General features: G+C 38.2%; 1 protein-coding gene across 1 annotated transcript in view; it reads left to right on the top strand.

Moving 5' to 3' along the window:
• ITGA8 (integrin subunit alpha 8) overlaps window positions 1-15,961 on the top strand; it is a 172,365-nt gene extending 156,404 nt beyond the window's left edge. The window contains exons 28-30 of the mRNA XM_074358333.1: window positions 3,261-3,362; window positions 11,226-11,348; window positions 13,063-15,961. Coding sequence (XP_074214434.1) covers window positions 3,261-3,362; window positions 11,226-11,348; window positions 13,063-13,149 — 312 coding nt within the window. The 3' untranslated portion in view covers window positions 13,150-15,961. The remainder of the gene's footprint in view (window positions 1-3,260; window positions 3,363-11,225; window positions 11,349-13,062) is intronic.
• Window positions 15,962-23,498: the final 7,537 nt, after the last annotated feature.

The following is a 23,498-nucleotide window of genomic DNA, read 5'->3' as shown; positions in this document are numbered from 1 at the left end:
CCAGATGCAAATCATTGTGCACTAGTACACGAGAGGCAGCTGGTGGGCTGCAAACCACGGTTTAAATGATGTGGCAGTGACAGAGGAATAGGCATTTTCTGAGGATTGAGAGCTAACTGGGGTATGTTGAAGGTCCAAGACGTTGTCAAGGGATATTATTCCAGCTGCTTTTTTTCAATCCTAAATTGCCTCCAGTTACTATTACAGGAGTAGGCTGCTGCAGAGAAGACAGAATTTTTAAATGAAAGAATAAAGTCATTGCTGTGCCAAGAGCACGGCTGAAAGCGTTCGTTCAGCTGTGAACAAGGAGTCGATAATAAGACTCTGCTCGTAACTGTTTTTCGTGAATGAAGTCCTGACCTGGGCCAGGCCTTTTCACATACAGACTCGTGTGTCTTTGATGCCAACCCAACTGATCAGAGTCCTAAGAGTTCACATTTCCTATTCCTTGGTGCTCCATCTTTAAAAATGGGAAGAAATGCATTTTTTTTTCTACTGAAAAGATAGGAAGAAACCTTGGTTTTGGAGAATCATTTGAAATAAAGAACAGATCAATCTATCAGTTGTGTTGTTGACAGGCTATTTGCCTCCCAGTGAATTTATTCGGGCCCCAGACTGTGTCCGTCTCCATCCCTGAGTTAAATAGCAGAGGAAAGCGTTTCAGTAGCCCCTTGGCATAAACTGGAGCCCTCATTATATGTCATAACTTCCTGAACTTCCTAATCTAGTTGATGGGGGAGGAGGCCCAATTCAATAACTGAAAGAATTCAACCTTTTATAAGGGGCTATCAAATGGGTGGATATGGGATAGGAGGGTCATTCCAATAACCAAACCATCTGATGTGTTCAGTCACCATTCATGCTGTCAGTCAACCAGGATTGATGAAGCCCTCCTGTGTGTGCTCTTCTAGGTGCTATGGAAGTTATAAGCCTTCTATTCCAAAGCTCTGTGCTTTCTTTTTTTGTATAATCTTGTCAGGGAGGAAAATAAGAGAGACAAATAAAAAGTTAAACAACGTGAAAATTCCAAACAATATAAGGCAACTATAGTCTCATCCCAGACTTACTGAATCACCTTCTCTGAGCCTGATGCCAGGTGTGTCTGAGGCTCAGCACAGCACAGTGGTTTGTGAACCCTCAGAAATGAAGGTAAAGATTGGTGATAAGTGGAAAATGGGAGGAGAAATCAAACTGGCTAAGAGCAGAGGGGTGAAAGAAAGGAGGTGAGAGAAAAATCCCAGCAGAGAAGCATGTTTCTCCATATTCTAGAGTTCAGGCCACATCTCTTATTCATTAAGAAACTTCCACGTTCATAAATGCAGAATCACGTAGGACAAAAACTTTCCATCTGGAGTTGATACAGAGACACAGTTCTCCCATGATTTGTTTCCAAAGATATGACTTCAAGAGCAAGAGAATAATTTTCCATCAATGTTTCTTCAGTTGAACTTGGAGACTAAAGAAAACTTGTTCTTTGAAGGTATGGGAGCCTGGACCCATTTGAGTATGTGATTATAATCCTTATGCACAGAATCTCATTACCAGAATTTGTCATGTTTCTTCTGTGTCTACCAGCCAGGGTGGTAAGGAAAGTAAATTTAAATCACTGAGTACACATAAGATTTTATGAGCAAAGACTTCCACATTAAAAGAAAAAAAAAAAAAACCCTTCTCACACAAACAAACAAAAAATGCAGCTTTCAGTTGAAATGGAAATGCCAGGAGACAAGAGAACATCAGAAGAAAAACAACCAGAAAAGACTTTTTCCAAACGAACAAAGTTGCTTATCCTGGAATGTCAGGGTAGAAAGAACAAAAAAAGCCAAAGATATAGTGAATTCAAGTATATAAAAGTTTTGCATACTCTAGCCTGTCCTTATCATGCAGAAGAAATGGGGTTAAAGGAAGGAAGAAAAAATTCAAGCACAGGTGGGAAAAAATTTTGTAAAAATATTTAAATAATTTACTACAATCCAACCTGTTTGATTGGTCTCAAGAAACCCAACACTGGATTATAGATGGTGAAGTGCTAGTAAATATTTCATAAACCACTGTCTAGGTGCATGGATAATAGTCAAATGCAATAAAATGATTGCTAAGTACTGTGTTTTGAGTATTTATTGCTTCCTTAAAAGTATAATTTATGAAAGTTTATGTATATTTACTTTGTTTTAATAATGGCTCTATTTAACAGCTGGTACTCAACATTCTTGAAATTTTAATATTCTGCTCTGAAGAGCCATTATGAACCAGTTACAGCCAACCACTGGATAGATCTTATTCCTGTCTCAAGTTAAATGGTGGAGAACCACAGATGCTTAAGTCCTCGAAACAGTTTTCCTTGACTTACTCTTAAATATTTCCCCTTGACTTTTATCAACAGTTAATATGAGAACCTATTAAACAAAAAGAACTGTTGCTGAAAAGTTCTATCAAAAATGCAGCATGGCTCTTCATCAGTGGTTCCTAACCAAGGGAGTTTTATTCCCCAGAGGACATTGGCAGTAACTAGAGACATTTTTGATTGTCACAACTAGGGGAGAGATGCTACTGGCACCTAATGGGTAGGGGCTAGAGATGCTGCTAAACGTCCTACAAAGCACAGGACAGTCCCTTAACCAACCCCAAATCCTAACAGTGCCAGGACTGAGAGATCCTGCTCTGGGTCTTCTGTATGAAATGAAATGTCACTAATTTCTTTATAACTTAGCAGCAGTCTCTCTCCTAAAATATTTCCTTCTATCTGATTACAAGAATTTTGTAACCCACTATGTCTCCCCCTTTTGTTCTTCACCAATAGTACCCATACTTGCTCCTTTTAGGAACTCTGATTTTCTGTTTTTATTTTAACCTTTGTGCCAAGTCCTTGGTTAATAAGACAAATTATCTTTAGAAATAAGAAAGTGAATGGATGGTTGAATGAACGTCTGGACAGATGATGGATGGATGGATGGATGATGGGTGGATGGATGACAGATGGTGGATGGATGACGATGGACAGATAATTTATGGATGGTTGAATGTATGATGGATAGAGGGGTGGATGATAGATGGATAGATGGATGGGTAGGTGATGCAGGGATGATGGAGGATGAATGGATCATGAATGGATAGATAGATGGGACAAGTAAAACAGAAAAGAAGGAAGGAGGAAATTTTGCTTTGGAAATTAACAACACTGAAAACAATTGGATGGCTGCCAATATAAGTTTTAAGAGCTTTACATGGAATATATTTAATTTTTTTTTTTAAATTTTCAGAGGAAAAACAATCCCTATTCTCTTGCATCCCTGGTATCCTTTGAAGTTAAGAAGATGCCTTATAAAGATCAGCCAGCAAAACTCCCAGAAGGAAGCATAGCAGTGAGTATCTTAAAATACATAGGTACAAATAGCATCACTGAAATTATTTTTAAGTCATTGTTTAGTGTGTGCTCAGTTTAAGTGCTTATTACATTGACTTGAGAAAAGTTTCCCTCTTTAGATCACTGTTTTCTTTTTTCAGTCTGGAAATTTCAGTGTCACTGGATCACATTTTTAAACCTTCAATGTAAAACTTCTACTCCCCAAAAAAATCACAAGGCAGGACTAATACCATTTTTCAATTTAGCCATTTTGTTTGAAAGAAGTCCAGATACTGATGATTGTTACAATAAAATCATAGTTATCGCAATTTTAAAGACAGTCTGGAGACTGAGGCGGGAAAGGAGGAATCTCTTTGTTAGGGACAATTGCTGCAGATCAGCTACATGAGCTTGGACCGTCAGCTTTTCTTTCTATACAAAGAATAGTCATTTTTACCTGGAAATAAAAATACACTATTAGCTTCATTAGACTGAAATGTTATTTTTAAAATTGAGGCTGTTAAACATTACTGACACCCAAATATCTGTCCCAGCATAACAGCTGGCATCCTCAACAACCTGCCCAGGCCATGGGAGCAGAGGGGAGAACGGGTGACAGGGGGCCAACAGGCACAGTCACCAAAGCTCTGCCTTTGCTGGGAAAGTGACCACAGCCAGGACTCCGAAAGATGATACTAAGATTTAAACCTTCATCTCTTGGTCATGCCATAGATATTTACAACCTCAACTTGGATTCTGGTCCCCAGGTCCTTGTTACTCGAGATGTGTTTTGCAGACCAGCCTCATCAACCACACCTAAGAATTGTTAGAAATTCAGAAACAGGCCTCACTCAAGAGCTGCTGAGTTCGAATCTGCAGTTTATCAGTATCACCAGGGCATCATGTACACTTGAGATGTATTGTACTGGATGTTTGAGAAGCATTGCTTTGGACAGTGTGGAAGTGGATACCATCATAATTTCTCATCACTGTAGGTCTTATAACGTAACTAATAGTTACTTTTTCTAGCCTAATCTACTCTTAATTGTTTAAATTAAATTAACCCATTGATTAGTGATTTTCAAACCTGAGTATGCAAAGAATCACCATTTGTGAGACTTTACAGATTTATTCGTACCAAGACCACACTCCAAATATCAGGATTGAGTGAGTCTGGGGTGGGGCCCTGGCATTGTGCCATAAAAGCTTTCCAGGTGGCTCTCCTGCAGTGACACTAGGAATGAGAACCCCCAGCACAGAGAGGAAAATCCCCAGATTTCAAAACAAGTTCTCTTGGGCTTCCTCCTGGTTCCACCCCCTCTAATTGGAAACCTTCCGAAAATCACTATACTTCGCTGAGCCTGTTAACCGCATTTACCTCCAAGTGTTGATAAGATTATGTATAAAAAGCTCTACCATTGTACCTGAAATGAGGCAGGTCTCAAGTTTCACTAAGAGTAACCCTCCCCAAATGCCTTAGCTTCCCTGGCAAAGCCCAGGGAACTCAATTGGAAATGCCCATAGATTCACATAGTCAAAATACTTCAGTAAACTTTGGTGGCATTTAAAGCAAGTCCTGCCACATCTTTCTTCACTTAGCCTGCCTTTCTTTCTCTCATGAGATGTCTGCTGTAGTTTGGATTTATGTTCAACCTAGAAAAACGGATGCTTGGGATTTTTAATATAGAATGTTCATTCATGGAGGGAGGTTCAAAGACTTGTAACTCTAAGGGAGATAAATCTGGGTCCTTTGTTTTCTCTGTGCACGTGCTCCATAACAGAAACACATGTGACAGTCAAGTCCATCAACAGGATTGCGTCTTTCTGTACTGGCCACAGGTGACAGCCTGCTGTTCTCAGCTCCTATCCAAAGATCCACAAAATGATCAGATACATGCTTCTCTGGTCCCAACCACCCTCGTTACTGCATCTTTTAAAAAGTCTTGTCATCTGATGTAGAAGATTTACCACCTCATTTATGTAAAGGTCATGGAAAAACCTTTTAGGTCTCCCAACCCCTGACTGACTGTAGGAGATGCTGCCAGTGGAGAGTTAGCTGTGCCCTGCAGCTTTGGTTTCAGAGGCCCATACTTGAAGTGACAGATGTTTTTTATACTGAGTTCTCTCAAAGGTCTTGTCATTCTTATCTTGAAAAGAACCCAGCAGAAGGGAATTGCTTTCAGGTGGTATAATCAGTTGGAAAAGGTGGTTAGGGGACCATCAGAGCTCCAATCCATAGTCTACCCCTGGGGAAAGTCTCTCGGTTCCTTTCTTCATAATGAGACAAGATTTTCTAGGCCCTTGTGTGGGATGATGCATCTGTTTGTGCTTCCTTTTCAATATGGTCATAATGCAACCGTTTCTGGTGCCCTAAATAAGCTCTCCATATTGATGAGAACAGTCACCCCTGTCTGTTACTTGTACAGTGTCTGTGTTTGTAACAAATGAACTCTTCCTGCCAGGGGACCTGTCATATTCAAGGATGAGGAAAATGGTGCTTGATGTGAGGGGATTGACTGAATGTGGAATCATTACACACAACGGGGAAAAAAATTACTCAGTTATCTGAACACTTTTTTTTTTCCTATTAACACACTTTGGCATTTATATGTCATGTGACTAAAGCCAAATTCCATGATTTACATCTAGAAGGGAATAATATTGTCTGGCATGAGTCCAAAGGCAGTTATAAAATATTGTAAGAATGTCCTTATTTAAAAACTCACACATAAACTGTGAGTCCATTTGACTTTTTGAGTTGTTAGCAAGACGTCAGGATCTTAAAATGGATATTATTAAATGGATAATATTAAACAAGTGTCTCAAGTTCAAATTTATCATAGGGACGCCTTATCCGCATAGGGGCTATTTGAATGTTGTTAAAATATGTGTTCAGTTCGTCCACTTCATTTTATTATTTTCTTCTAAGTGGCACTGGAGGTAGGATGTCTTGGTACATTTATATAAAACATTTTTGTGACCCCACTGAAATATGTTTACACAAGATTTTGTGATACATAAATACAGATGTCAAGATTAACTGCAGTTGCAAATACAAGGGAGCTTTTTCCTTCTACCTTGGTATTTTGTCAAAATACACAAAAACATATCATAAATGTTGATGATAAGATGTAGGCATATTAAAGATTTACTTATGGTCTTTCCACCATAATAAAGAACAAGATTTATGACATGATGAAGATAAGATTAAATGTTCTCTACTTCCCATCACTTTAAACCACTTACAATACATGGAACTCACTAAAAGTGCAGATAGTTATATTAAGTGAATTGTTAAAAATTTATACTATCTCTTTAAATAGTTATAGGTTCTTGATACAGTTAAAAAAATGTTGATTAGTTGGCATGAGATTGACTTTTTCTCAGTTACTCAATATGAACCTTCTTTCGAAAGCAGTTGAAATGAGTAATCAAAAATCTCTGTTCTTAAAGTAAAGCTTTAGTCCTAAATACATCCCATCAGCTGGCTTGGGACCACCTTCTTGAAGAATGAATCTGATAAAGGGACTTGGGGAATTTGGCTAATCACACTATAACACAAGATGATACAGAAGCCCTAGAGATGTGTAGTCCAGTGAAGTAGCCATTCACCATGTTTCCCTGGATGGTGAGGACCTGAAATAAAGGTACAATAACTGAAGAAGTGAACTAGTAGTTTTACTTTGTTTCGACTCGCTTAAATGTAAACTTTAAAGCTGTAGCAATATAAGATATTTTCTCCATTAAATGCAACTTTAATATTTTGGTAAGTTTACATTTCACCTGAACCACTGAAAAACTAGCAGTTGTTATATGCTGCAAGTGTAAAACACACACTGGACTTTGGAGACAGTTAAAAAAAAAGAAGAAAATGTAAAATATTTTATGAATATTTTTATATCAATTACATGTTGAAATGATAATTTTGATATTTAGGGTTAAATACAATATATTATTAAAATTGATGCCCCATGTTTCTTTTTACTTTTTTTTTTATATGACTACTATAAAATTTTAAATGAAACGTGTGCCTTGCATTATATTTCTATTGGACAGCACTGATCTACAGCAGAGTTACAGAGGGTTCCAGATAGGAGCTCATGATAATACCTACAGAGCTTCAGAAACATAGGGTGTTTAATAAATCTCATTGGAAATGAATGAAAAATTCTTACTATAAATTGGAGTTTGGTCATTAGAAACTCCAGAAATTAACACCTATTTCTCTTATTATTTATTGTCCAATGGTTTTTTTTTATAATCTAAGCTACTTGTGGGCTTGTCAAAATGAGCTGCCAAATATAAATATTAGGAATAACAAAGTTTGGGTATTTCTCGACATTTTATTTCTTGGCCACCTTCCCCCAACCATCCTGGGGCTTCCACTGGATTAATACAAATTTAAATTTAAATAAACATTGGTCCTATAAAAGTGATCAATTAAGTCCTTTCCTCTTACACTTGCCTGTGGAGTTCAAGTTTCTAATTTATACAGAGTTTGAGTTTCAGAAAAAGTTTGGCTTTACCTGTTTCCACTTGCAGATGGAATGCCCCATTGCCATTTTATAGACATGATATGTCACCTGACTCCCTAAGCAACATGTTCTCAGAAAGACCTCTCTTTCCAAGACCTAGATGACTTTTCCAACAATGTGTTAACATTTGATTCACCCACCTCTTCCTTGCAGCAGCCATCTAGCTCCTCAGCCCTGGAAATCTGAAGAAATGCTCTGGGGCACTATTGTTGTTCTGTATTTCTACTGTCCTTAGTTTAGCGACTTCCTGATGGTGCAGTGAAAAACCTTGATAAGCTTAGGAAAACAACAGGGGCAACAGAAGATCTCTGCAGCTGCACCCACTTGAAGTTGGGAAGATAAGATCGGGCAGCCTCAGTACCACACGGAAGTCCTAAACACAGCAGGCAAGGAGAGCAGAATGCAGGTGCAGGAGCAATGTCACTGACTTTGCCTTCCTTTAAAATTCTTTATGACCCTCCCTCTTCATTAATTACATACAGTGACTGTCTATGACATGCATAATCCTTACATTGAGAGTGCTCTGAGAAAGGGTATGAAGTATTTTTCAAATAAACATAATCTTACTGGGAACAGACTGACAACCGTTTTGGTGATGGGAATTTCAGAATTTTGGAACTGGTAAGGACAGTGGTGTTCAACTCCTCAGATGGTTTTAAGATTGCTGTCAGAATCTTTGGAAGTGAACACAGACAAAAAGCCAACAGATGTTGTCATTAGTCCTTATAATGCTGTTCTTTGTTTCTAGGGACTCTTAATTAAAGTATATCCTGCTTAATTTAATGTTTTATTTGTACTTTTCCATCACTGCGATGAAAAAACCTTCAACTATTCTCATTCGATCTTAGTGAGTGTTTCTGCTTGTTTCTACAGAGAGACCAGTTTTATTGGTGACATTGCAAAACCTATGATAGCCAAGTGGCAAAGAAATCCAGCAAACTACTCAGTAACTATTTTCTTTCCATTCCATTTCTTTTCATTAAATCAACAACTTAAATCATCTAATGGCCCTTATTTCAACTCCTTTACTTTATTTATTTATTTATTTATTTATTTATTTATTTATTTATTTATTTATTTATTTATTTATTTATTTATTTATTTAACAAAGCTGGGACTGTTTCTTGTGTTATCATGAAACATTGGGAGGTGATTTCAGATACCGATTAGATAAATCAGAAGAGGGAAAATTTAAAAAGTATTGTTGCCTATCTTCTTGTTAATTACCTCTCACACATGCACAAAATACAGACTGAAACTGTTGTTTCCACAGTAGACTTAGAACTTAGGGGGAAGGAACATTTACAAGAAACCTCAGAATTGTCCACAGCTCCAGATTTCTTTCTCTGAGGTCATTGTGACCAGCCTGTGAGTACACAGTTACTGCTATCCACTATAGTTGCAAAATTCTGAAATTCTCATTACTAAAACTGTATCAGTCTGCTTCCAGTAATATGAGGGTCATTTTACATTACTACTCCATTCCCTTTCTCTGAGCACCTTGTGTTAGGATTGAGCACTTATTTCATACATGTTATCAGATGTCATTCACCAAGGGAAAGGGATATAAACAGAAATGATCCAGGTGATCTAGTCCCCTGGAAAAATTACTTAGGCTGAAGAATCCAGGTGGCATGGTGATGCTTTGAGTCCTTGCCAATGCATTTCTTCAATATCTGTGCCCTGTGTCCTGTCCTCAAAGTGTGGCAAGTAGGGTGAATGTGACCTCATCATGGTCATGGAACATTGCATTTCCTCTTGATGTGTTGGATGGACAGGGGCAACACTGGCCAGGGAAGCTAACAGGCAAAGGAAGAAAGCATAATGGTCAGTAGGTTACGCCAGCCTTTTTCTCACTGGGAGCATGTGTCAAGGTCCTGGTGTTGCTAACCATATGGAATCACTAGCAGTCTCTCTACCATCAATGTGGTTTAGTCTGGATACAGATGGTATTTGGGGTGGGGAATCAAGTGACTTAAGTCATCATTATGTCTGCTGCACAAAAGAAGTGGACTAAGATGAAGGAGCAATTCAAAACCAAAACCTTCACAGGCTAAGAAAGGCATAGGCAAGGTGCTAAATCCAGTGAACAAGGCGCAAGGGAAAAAATGAAGAGGCAGGACCCAACACTAGGGCACAGACTATGAAAACACTCATGTTTCCAGCCAGTGAGAACACCAAAGCCACCAACCTTCACCATGAGTTCTTCCCCTCCTCCTGGTGGGTTAGAAAATTGTGGCCTCAAGATTTTGAGTGTGTGTCAGGACTGGACTCATGATCCTTCCAACCAATATAGTTAAAATGAGGAAGACTTGGACCAGCTTCACGGAAGCAGTGCTTGCTTCTCTCTAAAACCAAAGAGGCCTGCTTTGGTGAGTAACATTTTAGATCCAAGAATATTTTTCTCTCTTTGATGGAAGGTGTTAGCAGCAGGACTGGGTCTCTCCTAGGTTTTTTGGGGATATCTCCAGTGGCACAGTGTCCCAGCACATGGGTAGCAGGAGAGTGCTCCTGCTCACGTTGGGAGACAGGGGTCGTTCACACGCACTGAGCGTGCAGTGCTGCTGGCAAGGTCTGGTTTTCCTCCAAGTTCCCTTGCAATAGTGGGGAATGAAATAAGCTCCAATAGCAACTGAAAATTGGATTTAAGATCGAAGGCCACTCCAACACAGTGAGACAATGAGCATTCACTTCTCTCACTGCTGTTACTTTCATAAAATACAAGATGGTTGGCTTTACCTGGCTGTGATTGACAGAACAATGATGGACTATTCATTGATAGAGCACAGAGCCTAGGGACAAAGAGATGGTGACACTAGTTAGATGTATGAATCACTTAGCCCCTCTGGGCTGAGTTCCTCAATCTTCTCATCTGTAAAATGGGAAATTAGATAAGGTGATTTCTACCCTTCCTGCACATCCAACAATCCATGGATATTCACAAGCTTGTCTCCCAGTGAGGTGAGCCCAGGTCTGTGGAGAAACGTATGTGAGCAGGCTTCTGGCTTTTTGTAGCATCTCCTTTTAGCCATTTTTGCCATAAAAGTTCCAGCCCAATTTAAGATCATTCCTTGCCAGCTTGTTGGTTCCTAGTCCACCTCAATTCTATTCTAGGGTTTCTGGATTGTTTAAGAGAAACACTCACCAAATGTTTTTAATTAGACTTCCTCCCAATCTGGGAGTCTTGAGAATATGCTAAATTTGCAAGATTCCATGGGCAGGTGTGGTAAATCCTCAAATTTCCCCTGGGGTGATCGGTCTTTTCAGAAGCACCCCCAATCTTATGTTGGCCTTATTCACCAAATTATTTTCCAATTAGGGCTCACTTCCTTTATTTTCCATTTCAGATTAAAACATCGGTCATTTGGGCAACCCCAAATGTTTCCTTCTCAATCCCACTATGGGTAATAATACTAGCAATACTTCTTGGATTACTGGTTCTGGCCATTTTGACGTTGGCTTTATGGAAGGTAAGTTTATTTGCTTTCTTGTCCTTTCTGTGTAGAGAGGCTACTGAGGGGATTTAGAAGGATATACCTAGAATTTAAAAAAGCAATGCTAGAGGCATGGTTTGGGGATTTCCAACAAAGGGGCATGAAAGGAAAATTGTGTCTTGTTTGCTTTGGCAAGGTTAATGTGCTTGTGTAACTGACATTTAAGAAGACTGAGGGTGTTTCATGTCGCTTTTATCTTGGGATATCTCTTGCAAATAAACATAAAGAGAGTTAGGCTGTATTAACTAAAACTTGTGATCTTCTTTCCAATATGCTTGGGGTGGTCATGTTCTTATGAAGACTTCTTTTTCTTGTTTAATTAATTTAGATCTTAAGTTTTTTGTTGACACAATCCTATCAGCAGTACTTTGAGATTTTTCTTTAGAAGCACCACACAGATGTAATTAATATAGTAATTAATTGATACATGGTCTTTCAATTAGACCAGATAGATCATGCATATTATAATTCCCTTGTACTTGGTTTCTGAACTTGCCAACTTGATCATCTCCATTAAGAAGCCTTAACTTACTCTTTAATATGTTTTTCTAAAGTTTGTGCTAAAAGTCTATAATAAGCATTAATTTCTGGCCCCAAAGCAATTGCTACTGCCAAGTTTCAGAGCTTTCAATTCCAAAATAGGAACAATGTCACAATGACATGACTGTAAGAGCAATTAATCCAGTCACATCTTCATCAACCGCTATTACTGTGGTTCTCCATTATCATAGTGTATTTTGAATAAACATGGAACCTGCTTAATAAACTGAAAAAAACTTTGCCTTCTAAGTTAAATGATGGCTTAGGACAGTCATCATTATGAGCTGTTTTGTGTCAACCTGAGCCCACACAGTCTATTACATAGCCTACCTTTAGAAATAGACTTTTGTGTTGGTCTGTTATTCATAGTAACTTTATGTCCATAAATGATGCAATAATATGTAGCCAATGATAGAATACTGCACTAGTCCTACACAGGAAAGATGACTCCACAGTTTTAAGTCAAACTTGATAAGGTAGGCTTCCAAACTAATAAACACAAAGAAAGAATTAAAGTTCTAGGTTTCTAGGAAAGTCATATTCCCTTAGACAAAATACCAATTTGACATTCAGGAGAAAGAAGATTGTAAAATCACCTCTTCCCTGAGTTGCTGATTGATCTTTGGAAGAATCACTAAGATGTTAGGTTCAAATAAAGGACCAATCTAATTTTCTCTATATACTCTTAAGTTCTACCAAGTGCAGAGAGAGATGCTGCAAACATCTCCTCAATGCTTCCATTAGTCCAACCTGACAGAGCCTACAGTACACTTCAAGAATCTCCTTTCCCAGACGAGCAGTTTGCATTGCTGCTGGTTCCAGAAAACATGCAAAAAAGCAGAGTAGGAAGTCTTGGGCCAGGTTGCTGTAATCCCAAAAAATACTACAAGGTCCAGAAGTGGTTTATATAAAAGAAATGTTTTTCCACCACTATGACATGGCAGGAAGAACATGAAAATGCCTATGCAATGAATTCCTCCCTGCAGGTAAAGAACACACTGCTTTCACCTCCTAATCTGGAGAATTGAGGAGATTATATTCACAGAGCTCCAAGTTCCTTAAAAAAATCTCAAGTGAAAACACTTAGAATGAGGGGTTGCACCGATTCCCAAAACAGCCTAACTTGAGAGCCCATTTCTCTCTTTCATAGTGTGGATTCTTTGACAGAGCAAGACCCCCCCAAGATGATATGAACGACAGGGAACGATTGACCAATGAGAAGACCCCTGATGCATGAAAAGGAAAACCAAAGACAAAAAAAAAAAGAAACAACTCAAACACTGGTCCAGTTCTAAGACAAGAAGATTCATGAGGGTTCACAAAAGGTTTTCCTGTACCTGCCAGTGTTCTAAGAAATGGAAGGGTTGCGGAAGGTATCACATCTACACTGTGCTTTGTTTGAGAAGTTGCCACAGATCCCAGTGATCCTTTGGGGAAAGGAAGCATCCTCAACGCTGCAGAAGCAGTTAACAATTGTGGAAGATGTCATTTGCTTGAGTCACTCTGACAGACACTTGGAAATGGGTATGGGAACTGAGGTTGCTTTCCAGGTAAATCCAACAGAAGTCTCGAAGATGAAATGTCTGAATTAGGATAGAATTTAGAAGGTGCTTGAGGACCGAACCTTTCAACACTACTGTATCCATCAGAATATTTGACACCTCCCTTTGGAAAAGAAATATTTCTAATAATGTTATGGCTCAGGGAGACAACCTATGCTGTTGGTACTGTGAAAGTTCTTTGGAAACAGCAAAGATCGTCTTTGTAAGTGAGGGTAACGATTTATTTATTTATTTTCCATGGCTCTAGGCTGATACTCTAGAGGATTTGGGAATTAAGATTTGGTTCACTTGTTTTCAAAATCACTCACCAAATGTCCTTCTGAGATAACAGTTTTGTGCAGAATACATCACTCAACAGAGCTGCTTCAGGATTTAGACAGCATGAAGGAAAACAAATTGGTATTAAAAGGCTGTTTCATTTAATACCTTGCTGCATTCTGCCTGAAATTACTTTTATCCACACTTCCCAGGGACTCACATCTGCTTATTTAAGCTTTACAAAAATTTGCATTTTATTTCCTTTTACAAAAAAAAATTAGTATTTCCATTGATATAATTAGCAATGTATAAATTTCAAGGGACTCTCGAATCTGAGTGGTATTTAGTAGTAATCATAAAATTTCTAGAGTCCATTACTAAAATAATTAATAATAGGGGTAAGCATATTATTTTTAATATCTATAAGAAGCAACCCCAATATTTATCTTGGGATTAAATATCTATATTTTCTACTATACCTCAAACTTATACTCACAGAGAAGACATGTTAAACACAAATAGGAGGGAATATAAAGTTAGGCAGATGTGAGATGAACCTAGGAAATAGATTCCTAAGGATTTTGTTTAGAATTGCCTATTCCAACTTTACTACTCATTTACACTGCTAATTTTTATAGTATACAACTTCGGAAAATAATTTTTACTTAAGCTATTTTCCTATCTTGAATTTAGCCGTCACAGAAACTTGATGTTTAAAACTCTTGTAAATAATCCATCATTGTGTGTGCCATTATGGTTTTTAAGTTAAATTGACCAGCCAAATTTATATAGTCTGCACAATTTTGTATCCTTTTAATGATCATGAAAAATTATTAATGAAGAAATGCTGAACAAATTTTATATTTATGTGCAATATTTTATAGACCTATGTAGCAAAAGCATGTTTACACTGGCATTAGTTTTTTTAAATTAATATCTGAGTATTATTAAGTATGATAGAACAAGCAGACCAAAATCCTTAAGTTTACAAAGCAGTTGGAAAATTTATATCCCTATTTAACAATCTCACTTGATTTGAAAGATGAGCCAAACTCCCAGGCACTAAATTTTCGGTCATGCCTTAACCTGGAGAGAAGCCATTTGGCTACAGCTGCAGAACTTCTTTGGAGACAAATGAAAGGCACATGGACAAATACACTGAACAGCTCATATTCTGCCTGCTTGTGAATTAAATCCTGTCATGGTAGCGGTTTTGAGGCTGTTGGGAACAGAAGTCTGGTTCCCAGTGTGTGTGGCTGACTGTGGGTGAGAACTCTATGTGTTTCAAAGAGTTTGAGTGTCCCATACCAGCCTCTGGGAGACTTTGATGTTAGCTGTCTGGGTAGAATTGGTTTTACAGGGAGGTGGCCATCTCTATCATATAATTAGAGGGATGTTTCTCCAATCGTATTGTACAGATGGGTCTCCCTGCCTCCCAGTAATGCCCCAGCTCTTGTCATCATGCCTGACTTTTGGCCAAGAGAGAATGGCTCCTCAAGATTTTCAGTCATAAGACATCCCTGAGAAAATGCACCTGTTGCCTTTTAAGCTAAGCTTTGTGAAGGGACACAGAACTCTTAGGGCTTGGACCACATGAGCCAGGTCATTCAGACACCTGGAGGAAACTGGGGATGCCAGGGGCAAAACTGAGATCCAGAATAGCGCAAGGTATGAGGGCTTCAAAGGCAAACAACACCATCTTCACGGTCTCAGCCAAAAGGAGCACCCTCTAGAGGGGTGGGCACTGCTGCCTACAGGCATTTCCCACAGGGCCATCAGCGCACACTGGCCCTCTCTACCACTTCGGGTGTGGAAGCAAATGGAGGGAGGGAGTCACAACTGAGGTCAGGTGAACCCTCCAGCCCTCAGTTCTTGAGTTCTCCCTCCATGTGGAGGATGTTCTAACAAAGCACTGAGTGAATCTGCTTCTCATCATATAAAGCCAATCACTTTCATAATTCACCATGTGCTGTGTCTCTCTTGGAATCTATCTGTATTTCAAATATGCCTTTTGAAATTCCTGCAGCTGGTTTTTCAGACTTGGAAAAAAATCAAGTTTTGTAAACTTGGAGATTTTTTACAAAATAAACAACATGGGCTAATTGCCACTGAAGCCCCAATGATTTGAACTTTCTTCTTGTTTTATTTAAATACATGTATAGATGTGTGTGAAGGATTTCATGTACCTATTTACCTTGTCACTAATAAAATTAAAAGTTAAAGACATGATATACTTCGTGGTTTGTTTCCCAAGCAACAGAAAGCTTTCCCACAATGAAAAACATCGAAGACTTCTGTCTTGACACCTGATTCTTTATTATAAAAACACTAAACATTGGAAGAAATTTGAAAGAGCAAGGACACAACTCTTCTTTGGGATGATGAACACGTTCTAATCTTAGATTATGGTGATGATTGCACGAATGTACTAAAAAGTACTACTTTAAATGGGTGAGTTTTATGGTACATGAATTAAATCTCCATACATATGTGTTTTAAAACGTGAAGTCATTTCTAATATGTACACTTATACAACTGATTTATTTTCTCAACTGATTTATTTCTCAAAATATGTCTTTCATATTTTGTCCATATAAAAATCTTCACTTTTTTGTGAAGATTTCCCTGGAGTTTTCAGTCAAATCAAAGGGTCTTCCTGTCCTCCAGTGGCATATGTTCTCAAGACTTTTCCAGTGGACTGACCCTCCAAGCAAGCAGGAACTGTATCTTTTAACTTTTGTGTCTCCTGCACCTATTACCACACCATCATCCATTAAGTAGTCAGTGCTCAAAAATTGTTCTGAAGTGAATGAGTATACGTATGTGCACGTAATGATCATGGGGAAACATGTACCTTTGTAATCTGCTCCTATTACAAAGCTCAGAGGTACACACTTTTTTTATATATACTCCTATTTGTAATATTCATATAATGCTGTTATGATGGTTACCCAATCTTTCATTCAATTAGTAGATCATCATTTGTTTAACCCTCTTTTGGAAAGAGTTGTTCAGAGATTCACATATGATTAGCATTAAACTAAATACTGTCATATTTGAGGCTTCTTTTTGGTTATTTCAATGAATGAATTTCCCAAGAGTGAGGTTGTTGGGTCAACGTACAAGGAGATTTGTGTAGTTCTTGATAATATAGTGTTTCTTAAGAGCACTGGATCAATTTGCATTAACCTAAATATTCTGTTTCCTTCATACTTCGTAATTGTGTCAGCATTTTAAAATATTTTGGTAGTTGTTTTCAAATCTTAATTCGTATTTCATGGGGATTCAGTCTATTTAATGTGCACATTTAATTTTGAGTTCTAATGTTTATCAACCATTCAATATAAACCAATATATTGGTCATAAAGATGTTTAAATACTTGCCACTTTCTCTGGCTGGCATTCATGAATTCCAATGAAAAGAACACAGTGCCTGGATGCTTTCCTTATAGCCAAAAGCCAGCAATAGGATGAATCCTTTCCTTGATACTATTTCACTTACACTTTAAAGCCTAGACATTGCTAAAAGCTCAGGGTGGTCTCGAGGTGTCTATGTATCCCAGATGAAAAAATGCAAAACCAAATATAAATTCAGGAATATTGTTGCTGAAGATCAAAGTGCCAACCCAATACAAACAATCTGAGTGGACAAGACTTCCCCACAGCACACCCAGGATGATTGATAATGGGACAGCCCCCCCTGGTTAAAGCCTGGGCATGCTAATAGTAGGGGGAAAAAAGAATTCTTACCATATCTTGTTGAGTAGTAACATGCTTTGTAGGTGGATGTATCCAGTGAGCGCTCAGTCTTCTTAACAAATTCTGCTGAAACATTCGTCACATCCAGCCATGTTACATGTGGACATTTAAATTGTCAATACATTCTAAAGGTTGAGTTGAGAGCTGGGTGCCTACAGTGGGCAAAATGAAATAACACCACTCTGCAGAATTCTGCAACAATGTAGAATTCCCTCCCACTTTGCACACTTCCTCTGTGGAAGTTGCACTATACTCACACACCATACTTGTAGATTTCCACAGCAACCTGCTACCCTTGAGAACAGCCCAAACATGAAAACCTTTGGCTGCTATCCATGAAGGCAAAGACAGTACCTCACTAGGATCTAATGTTCCTTTCCTCAAATAAAGCAGATTTTCTCCTTCAGAACTCTGATGGCATTCAAAGGTTGATTTTTTTAGCATGAAAAGTTAAAAGCATTGAAACATTTAAACTCATTTGGGAGCTTAGTAAGGTCCAAATGATGCTCCCTGGGGATGTTTAATTCAACAGCAAGTCCAGAATGGCCAGAGTACACATGGCACAACTCTGCTTGTGGTGTTAAGTTCTACCCCACCTTGTCCCCTCAACACCATCTGCCTGACATGCTGCCTTTTGGCATTGTCTATATGTTCTCTATTACTTAGGGTTGTTGGCCAGAACCCACATGCAAATGTGGCCTGATACTAGTGTCTCTTGACAATAACAAGTCTTGGACTTAACTTCTACACACACGGTGGTATTATGATACAGTAGGAATGTTCTTAGTATCTCTGTGCTGTTGCTTATTTTGATTGTGCTCTGTGTTGCAAGAACAACAAAGTCATCAGCAAATCGTCCCACTGTCCACCTTTTAGACTCGGTTTGTTCTAAGCAGTCACAGTAGACCTCCCCGGATTTAAACCATTCGACTTCAACTGGCATTCACTGAATCAACTATGTGGTATAAGCACATGTAACAATTTTTATTTCTGTAAGAAGTTTTAATTTTTGAAAACCCCCTCTATCTCCTCTGTGTTAGTTTCCTAGGGCCGCCATCACAAAGCACCACACATTGGGTGGCTTAAAACAACAGAAATCTGTTGTCACACATTTTTCCAGTCCAAAAGCCCAAACCGGGGTGTCGGCAGGAGCATGTATCCTCTGAAGGCTCTAGGGAAGGGATTGCTTCCATGCGTCTTCTGTACCTTCTAGTTGTCTCAAGTGTTCCTTGGTTTGTAAAGGCATCACTCCACTCCTTCCTCCTTGCATGACATTCTCCCTGCCTGTCCCACATCATCTTCCCTCTACATCTTGTCCATGTTTCCCCTTTTTATAAGGACACCAGGCATATCCGATTAGGGTCCAACCTAATGATCTCCTTTAACTTGATTACCTCTGTAAAGACTACGTCCAAATCCAGTTACATTCAGAGATACTCAGGGTTTAGGACTTCAACACATCTTTTGTGGAGGATACAATTCAATTTAACATCCTCCTTGAAAAGTTTCTATTGTTCTGAACAGTTTGACAAGTGAACCTAAGATGACGAAGCACTTATGAATTAAGGACACGTTGAGGGGTTTAAAGAGAGTATCTTTCAATCAGCCTTTTGATTTCTACTCGCTCAGGTCATGGAGTGGTATTGCTGGTATATAATAGATTTGTAAATATTTGTCTTCTGTTCACTTACTGCCTTCACAAGCATATTAGATTAAGACAACTGCATTTTTCTAGAATTTACTCATCTGATTTGCTCCCCAATTTCTTACCAGCATCAGCCACATTCTCACTCTCTATTTTTCCCTTGAAATCATCTTATTCTCATGGACTATATGGGTAAATGTGAGTTTTGTGCTATGAAAGAGGAGATCCCGCACTTGGTGAAAACTAAAGGGTGCTGCTCACAGAATTAGTGGGACGTTGAAGGAAGGTCCCTATCTTTGGGCTATAGGGCTTGATCCTCACCACCACTGTTCAGCACAGAGAAAGCATGGCTTAGATCTGCAATGACAGAGCTGAGAAAAAGATCTACCATATTTGATGACAAAACCAAGAAAGTAAGGCAAAGGTAACTGGCATTTACTGGGCCACACACTTGGCAGTAGGAAGGAGTCTCCAAACAAAAAAAGGACAGGTCCTTCAGTGCCACAGATGGGCAATGCATCCATCCATGGACATCAGTCCAGTCTCCCAGGATGGCCAGTAGGCAGAGTCACAGCCCATGAAGCCAACCTTCTCTCTTTCATCCCTCTTCTCACTATGTACCTTTCCAGTCCTTACCTAGGAATGTCTACCAGTTTACATGTGGGACAGCTTCCACACCAGGTGGAGGCCACTGACTATTTCCTTTCAGCCAGTGGACTTTCACACCACACTCAGCTCCAGAAATTTATCCTATCCCACAAACCCCAGGCATCAGCTAGGCTGTCTGTATTTCATTAATGATAGAAAAATATGATAATACAAGTCTCAAGCATTCCCTGTGAGGAACAGTGGAGTGAACTGGGGTGGTTTAACCTGGAGAAGAGAATGTCTAGGGGAAGTGTTATCTGACTGTAATTATCTGAGGAATTATTATTAGGAAGAGGAAGTAGAAGTAGAACTGATTTAAGGTTGGAATAATAAAAGTAGTAATAACAATAAAAATAGAAATGAGTTAAGCATTTACTTTATATGAAGACCTCAGCTAACTGCTTTATACGCATTTTTTATTTAACCTTCACAACCACCTTATGAAGCAGGTTCTAGGATTACCCCTGTTTCATAGATGAATTGAGGTCTAGGGAGAGTAAGTCGCTTGCCAGTTTACAGCATAGCTGGTGGCAGAACTGACATTCAAACCCAGGTCTGCCTAACTCCACAGCCAGGACCATACAACCTGCCAATTTCAACAAATTGAGAGCAACTACCATATTCCATGCTGGAAGTAGGGAAGGAACCATTGAAGAAAATAGTTTTTCATGACCTTCGTGGTCTCTTTGAAATTCTCCCAGAACCAGAAAATTTAAAAATGAGGACTTCCAGATACAAAGTGCAAAGCTGAATCTTTCATCTAATTTACAGAGAGCTAGGAATCAGAACCACAGAATTTTGTCCTCTATTTTTGTTTTAATTTTAGTGCACACACACATGTACACACACATATATTTATATTTATTGAAGTATAGTCAGTTCACAATGTTGTGTCAATTTCTGGTGTACAGCACAATACTTCAGTCATACATGAACATACATACATTCATTTTCATATTCTTTTTCACCATAACTTACTACAAGATATTGATTATAGCCCCCTGTGCTATGCAGTATGAACTTGTTGTTTACCTATTATATATATATATATTAGTTAGAATCTGCAAATCTCGAACTCCTTTCCCACCCTCTCCCCCCCTTGGTAACCATAAATTTGTTTTCTCTGTCTTTGAGTCTGTTTCTTTTTTTAAAACATTTTTTAATTGAGTTATAGTCATTTTACAATGTTGTGTCAAATTCCAGTGTAGAGCACAATTTTTCAGTTATACATGAACATACATATACTCATTGTCACATTTTTTTTTTTTTTTTGCTGTGAGCTACCACAAAATGTTGTATATATTTCCCTGTGCTATACAGTACAATCTTGTTTATCTATTCTACATATGCCCGTCAGTATCTACAAGTTTTGAACTCCCAGTCTATCCCTTCCCACCCCCTTCCCCTTGGCAACCACACATTTGTATTCTATGTCTATGAGTCTGTTTCTGTTTTATAAATAAGTTAATTTGTCTTTTTTTTTTAAAGATTCCACATATAAGTGATATCATATGGTATTTTTCTTTCTCTTTCTGGCTTACTTCACTTAGAACAACAATCTCTATTTACATCCATGTTGCTGCAAATGGCATTTTATTATTTTTCATGGCTTTGTACTATTCCATTGTATAAATATACAACAACTTCTTTATCCAGTTATCTGTCAATGGACATGTAGGTTGTTTCCATGTCTTGGCTATTGCAAATAGTGCTGCTGTGAACATTAGGGGTGCATGTACATTTTTGAATTAAAGTTCCCTCTGAATATATGCTCAGGAGTGGGATTGCTGGATCATATAGTAAGTCTATTTTTAGTCTTTGGAGGAATCCCCATACTTTTTTCCATAATGGCTGCACCAAACTACATTCCACAAACAGTGTAAGAGGGTCCCTCTTCTCCACACCCTCTACAGCACTTATTGTTTGTGGACATTTAAATGATGGCCATTCTGACTGGTGTGAGGTGATACCTCATTGTAGTTTTGATTTGCATTTCTCTGATAATTAGTGATACTGAGCACTTTTTCATGTGTCTAGTGGCCATTTGTATATCTTCATTGCAGATTGCTTGTTTAGGTCTTCTGCCCATTTTGGGGTTGGGATTTTTTAAATTATTAAATTGTATGAGCTGTTTATATATTCTGGAAATTAAGCCCTTATCAGACTAAGGAAATTAAAGATGACTTAAAGAAATGGAAAGATATCCCATGTTCTTGGATTGGAAGAATTAATATTATTAAAATGGCCCCATGACCCAGAGCAATCTACAGATTTAATGCAATCCCTATCAAATTACCCAGGACATTTTTCACATAGTTTGAACAAATAATCCTAAAATTTCTATAGAATCACAAAAGACCCAGAATTGCCAAAGCAATATTGAAGAAATAGAGTGGAAGCTGGAGGAATAACCCTCCTTGACTTCAGACAATACTACAAAGCTATAGTAATCAAAACAGTATGGTATTGGTACAAAAACAGACATGGATCAATGGAATATTATAGACAGCCCAGAAATAAGCCCAGAAACTTTTGGTTAATTAATCTTTGACGGAGTAGGCAAGAACATACAATGGAATAAAGACAGTCTGTTAAACAAATATTGTTGGGAAAACTGGACAGCTGCATGTAAATCAATGAGGCTAGAACACTCCCTCACACCATACACAAAAATAAATTCAAAATGGCTTAAAGAGACTTAAACATAAGACAAGACACAATAAACCTCCTAGAAGAAAACATAGGCAAAACATTATCTTACATACATCTCAGCGATGTTCTCCTAGGGCAGTCTACCCAAGCAATAGAAATAAAAGTAAAAATAAACAAATAGGACCTAATTAAACTTATAAGCTTTTGCACAGCAAAGGAAACCATAAGCAAAAGAAAAAGACAACCTACAGAATGGGAGAATACATTTGCAAAAGATGAGCTTGTTTTCTGCTTTCTGACCTCTGTTTAGATTCATACACATAATGAAATAGTCTTAACACCTGTCAACACTTCAAGTTAGATATATACCATTTTAATTCAGAATATCTTGGCTAGAGAAGCTCATTCTTTAGCTCATTTGCCAAGATTGAGGCTAACTCCCAAAGCCACAGGGATTTCAGAGTTTGAGAACAATTTATTTTAGTTTTCTTCACACCAAAAAGCTACTGGTTAGAAACCTAAATGGCAGAATAAACTTAATTTGCCTGATCAAAAAACCTAGACTTTTTCCATTTCATTTCAGCAAACTGTGATCTCATGTTAATATTCTGTCAAAGCTTCAAACAATTGCTGCCTCCTGACCTCACTGCTTAGGAGACTAATCTGATATTTTGTTTTCATATTTTGGAAAATAGAGGTAATAAAGGATTAACCCCTAGCAAATAGAATTCCAGTTCAATACTCAAACTAGGAGATCTGCTAACTCCATTAGCATCAAGGTCTGTTCATATGTAACTCATGTTATGTGAGGTTGAAATGATGTACATTTTGTTAGTCAAGATGCTACCCATACAATTAAAAGAATATATGTCCCCTAACTCATCTCTGGCTGGACAAAGAGTGGGGAAGATAATGATCATTTTTTTCACTTGGACTCTGAGTCAAGGAAAGGTAATGATGATGCTTTACTCAATGATGCAATGATGCCATCATGGGGTGGGAAAGTAGTACTTATGGTGCAGGTAGGAAGAGACAGAGATACAGAAGGTATTTTTACATTCT

The sequence above is a fragment of the Camelus bactrianus genome, chromosome 35 (genome assembly GCF_048773025.1).
Source record: "Camelus bactrianus isolate YW-2024 breed Bactrian camel chromosome 35, ASM4877302v1, whole genome shotgun sequence".
NCBI lineage: Eukaryota > Metazoa > Chordata > Mammalia > Artiodactyla > Camelidae > Camelus > Camelus bactrianus.
Note: the sequence above shows the minus strand (reverse complement) of the source record. Positions and strands in the feature narration are given on the sequence as shown.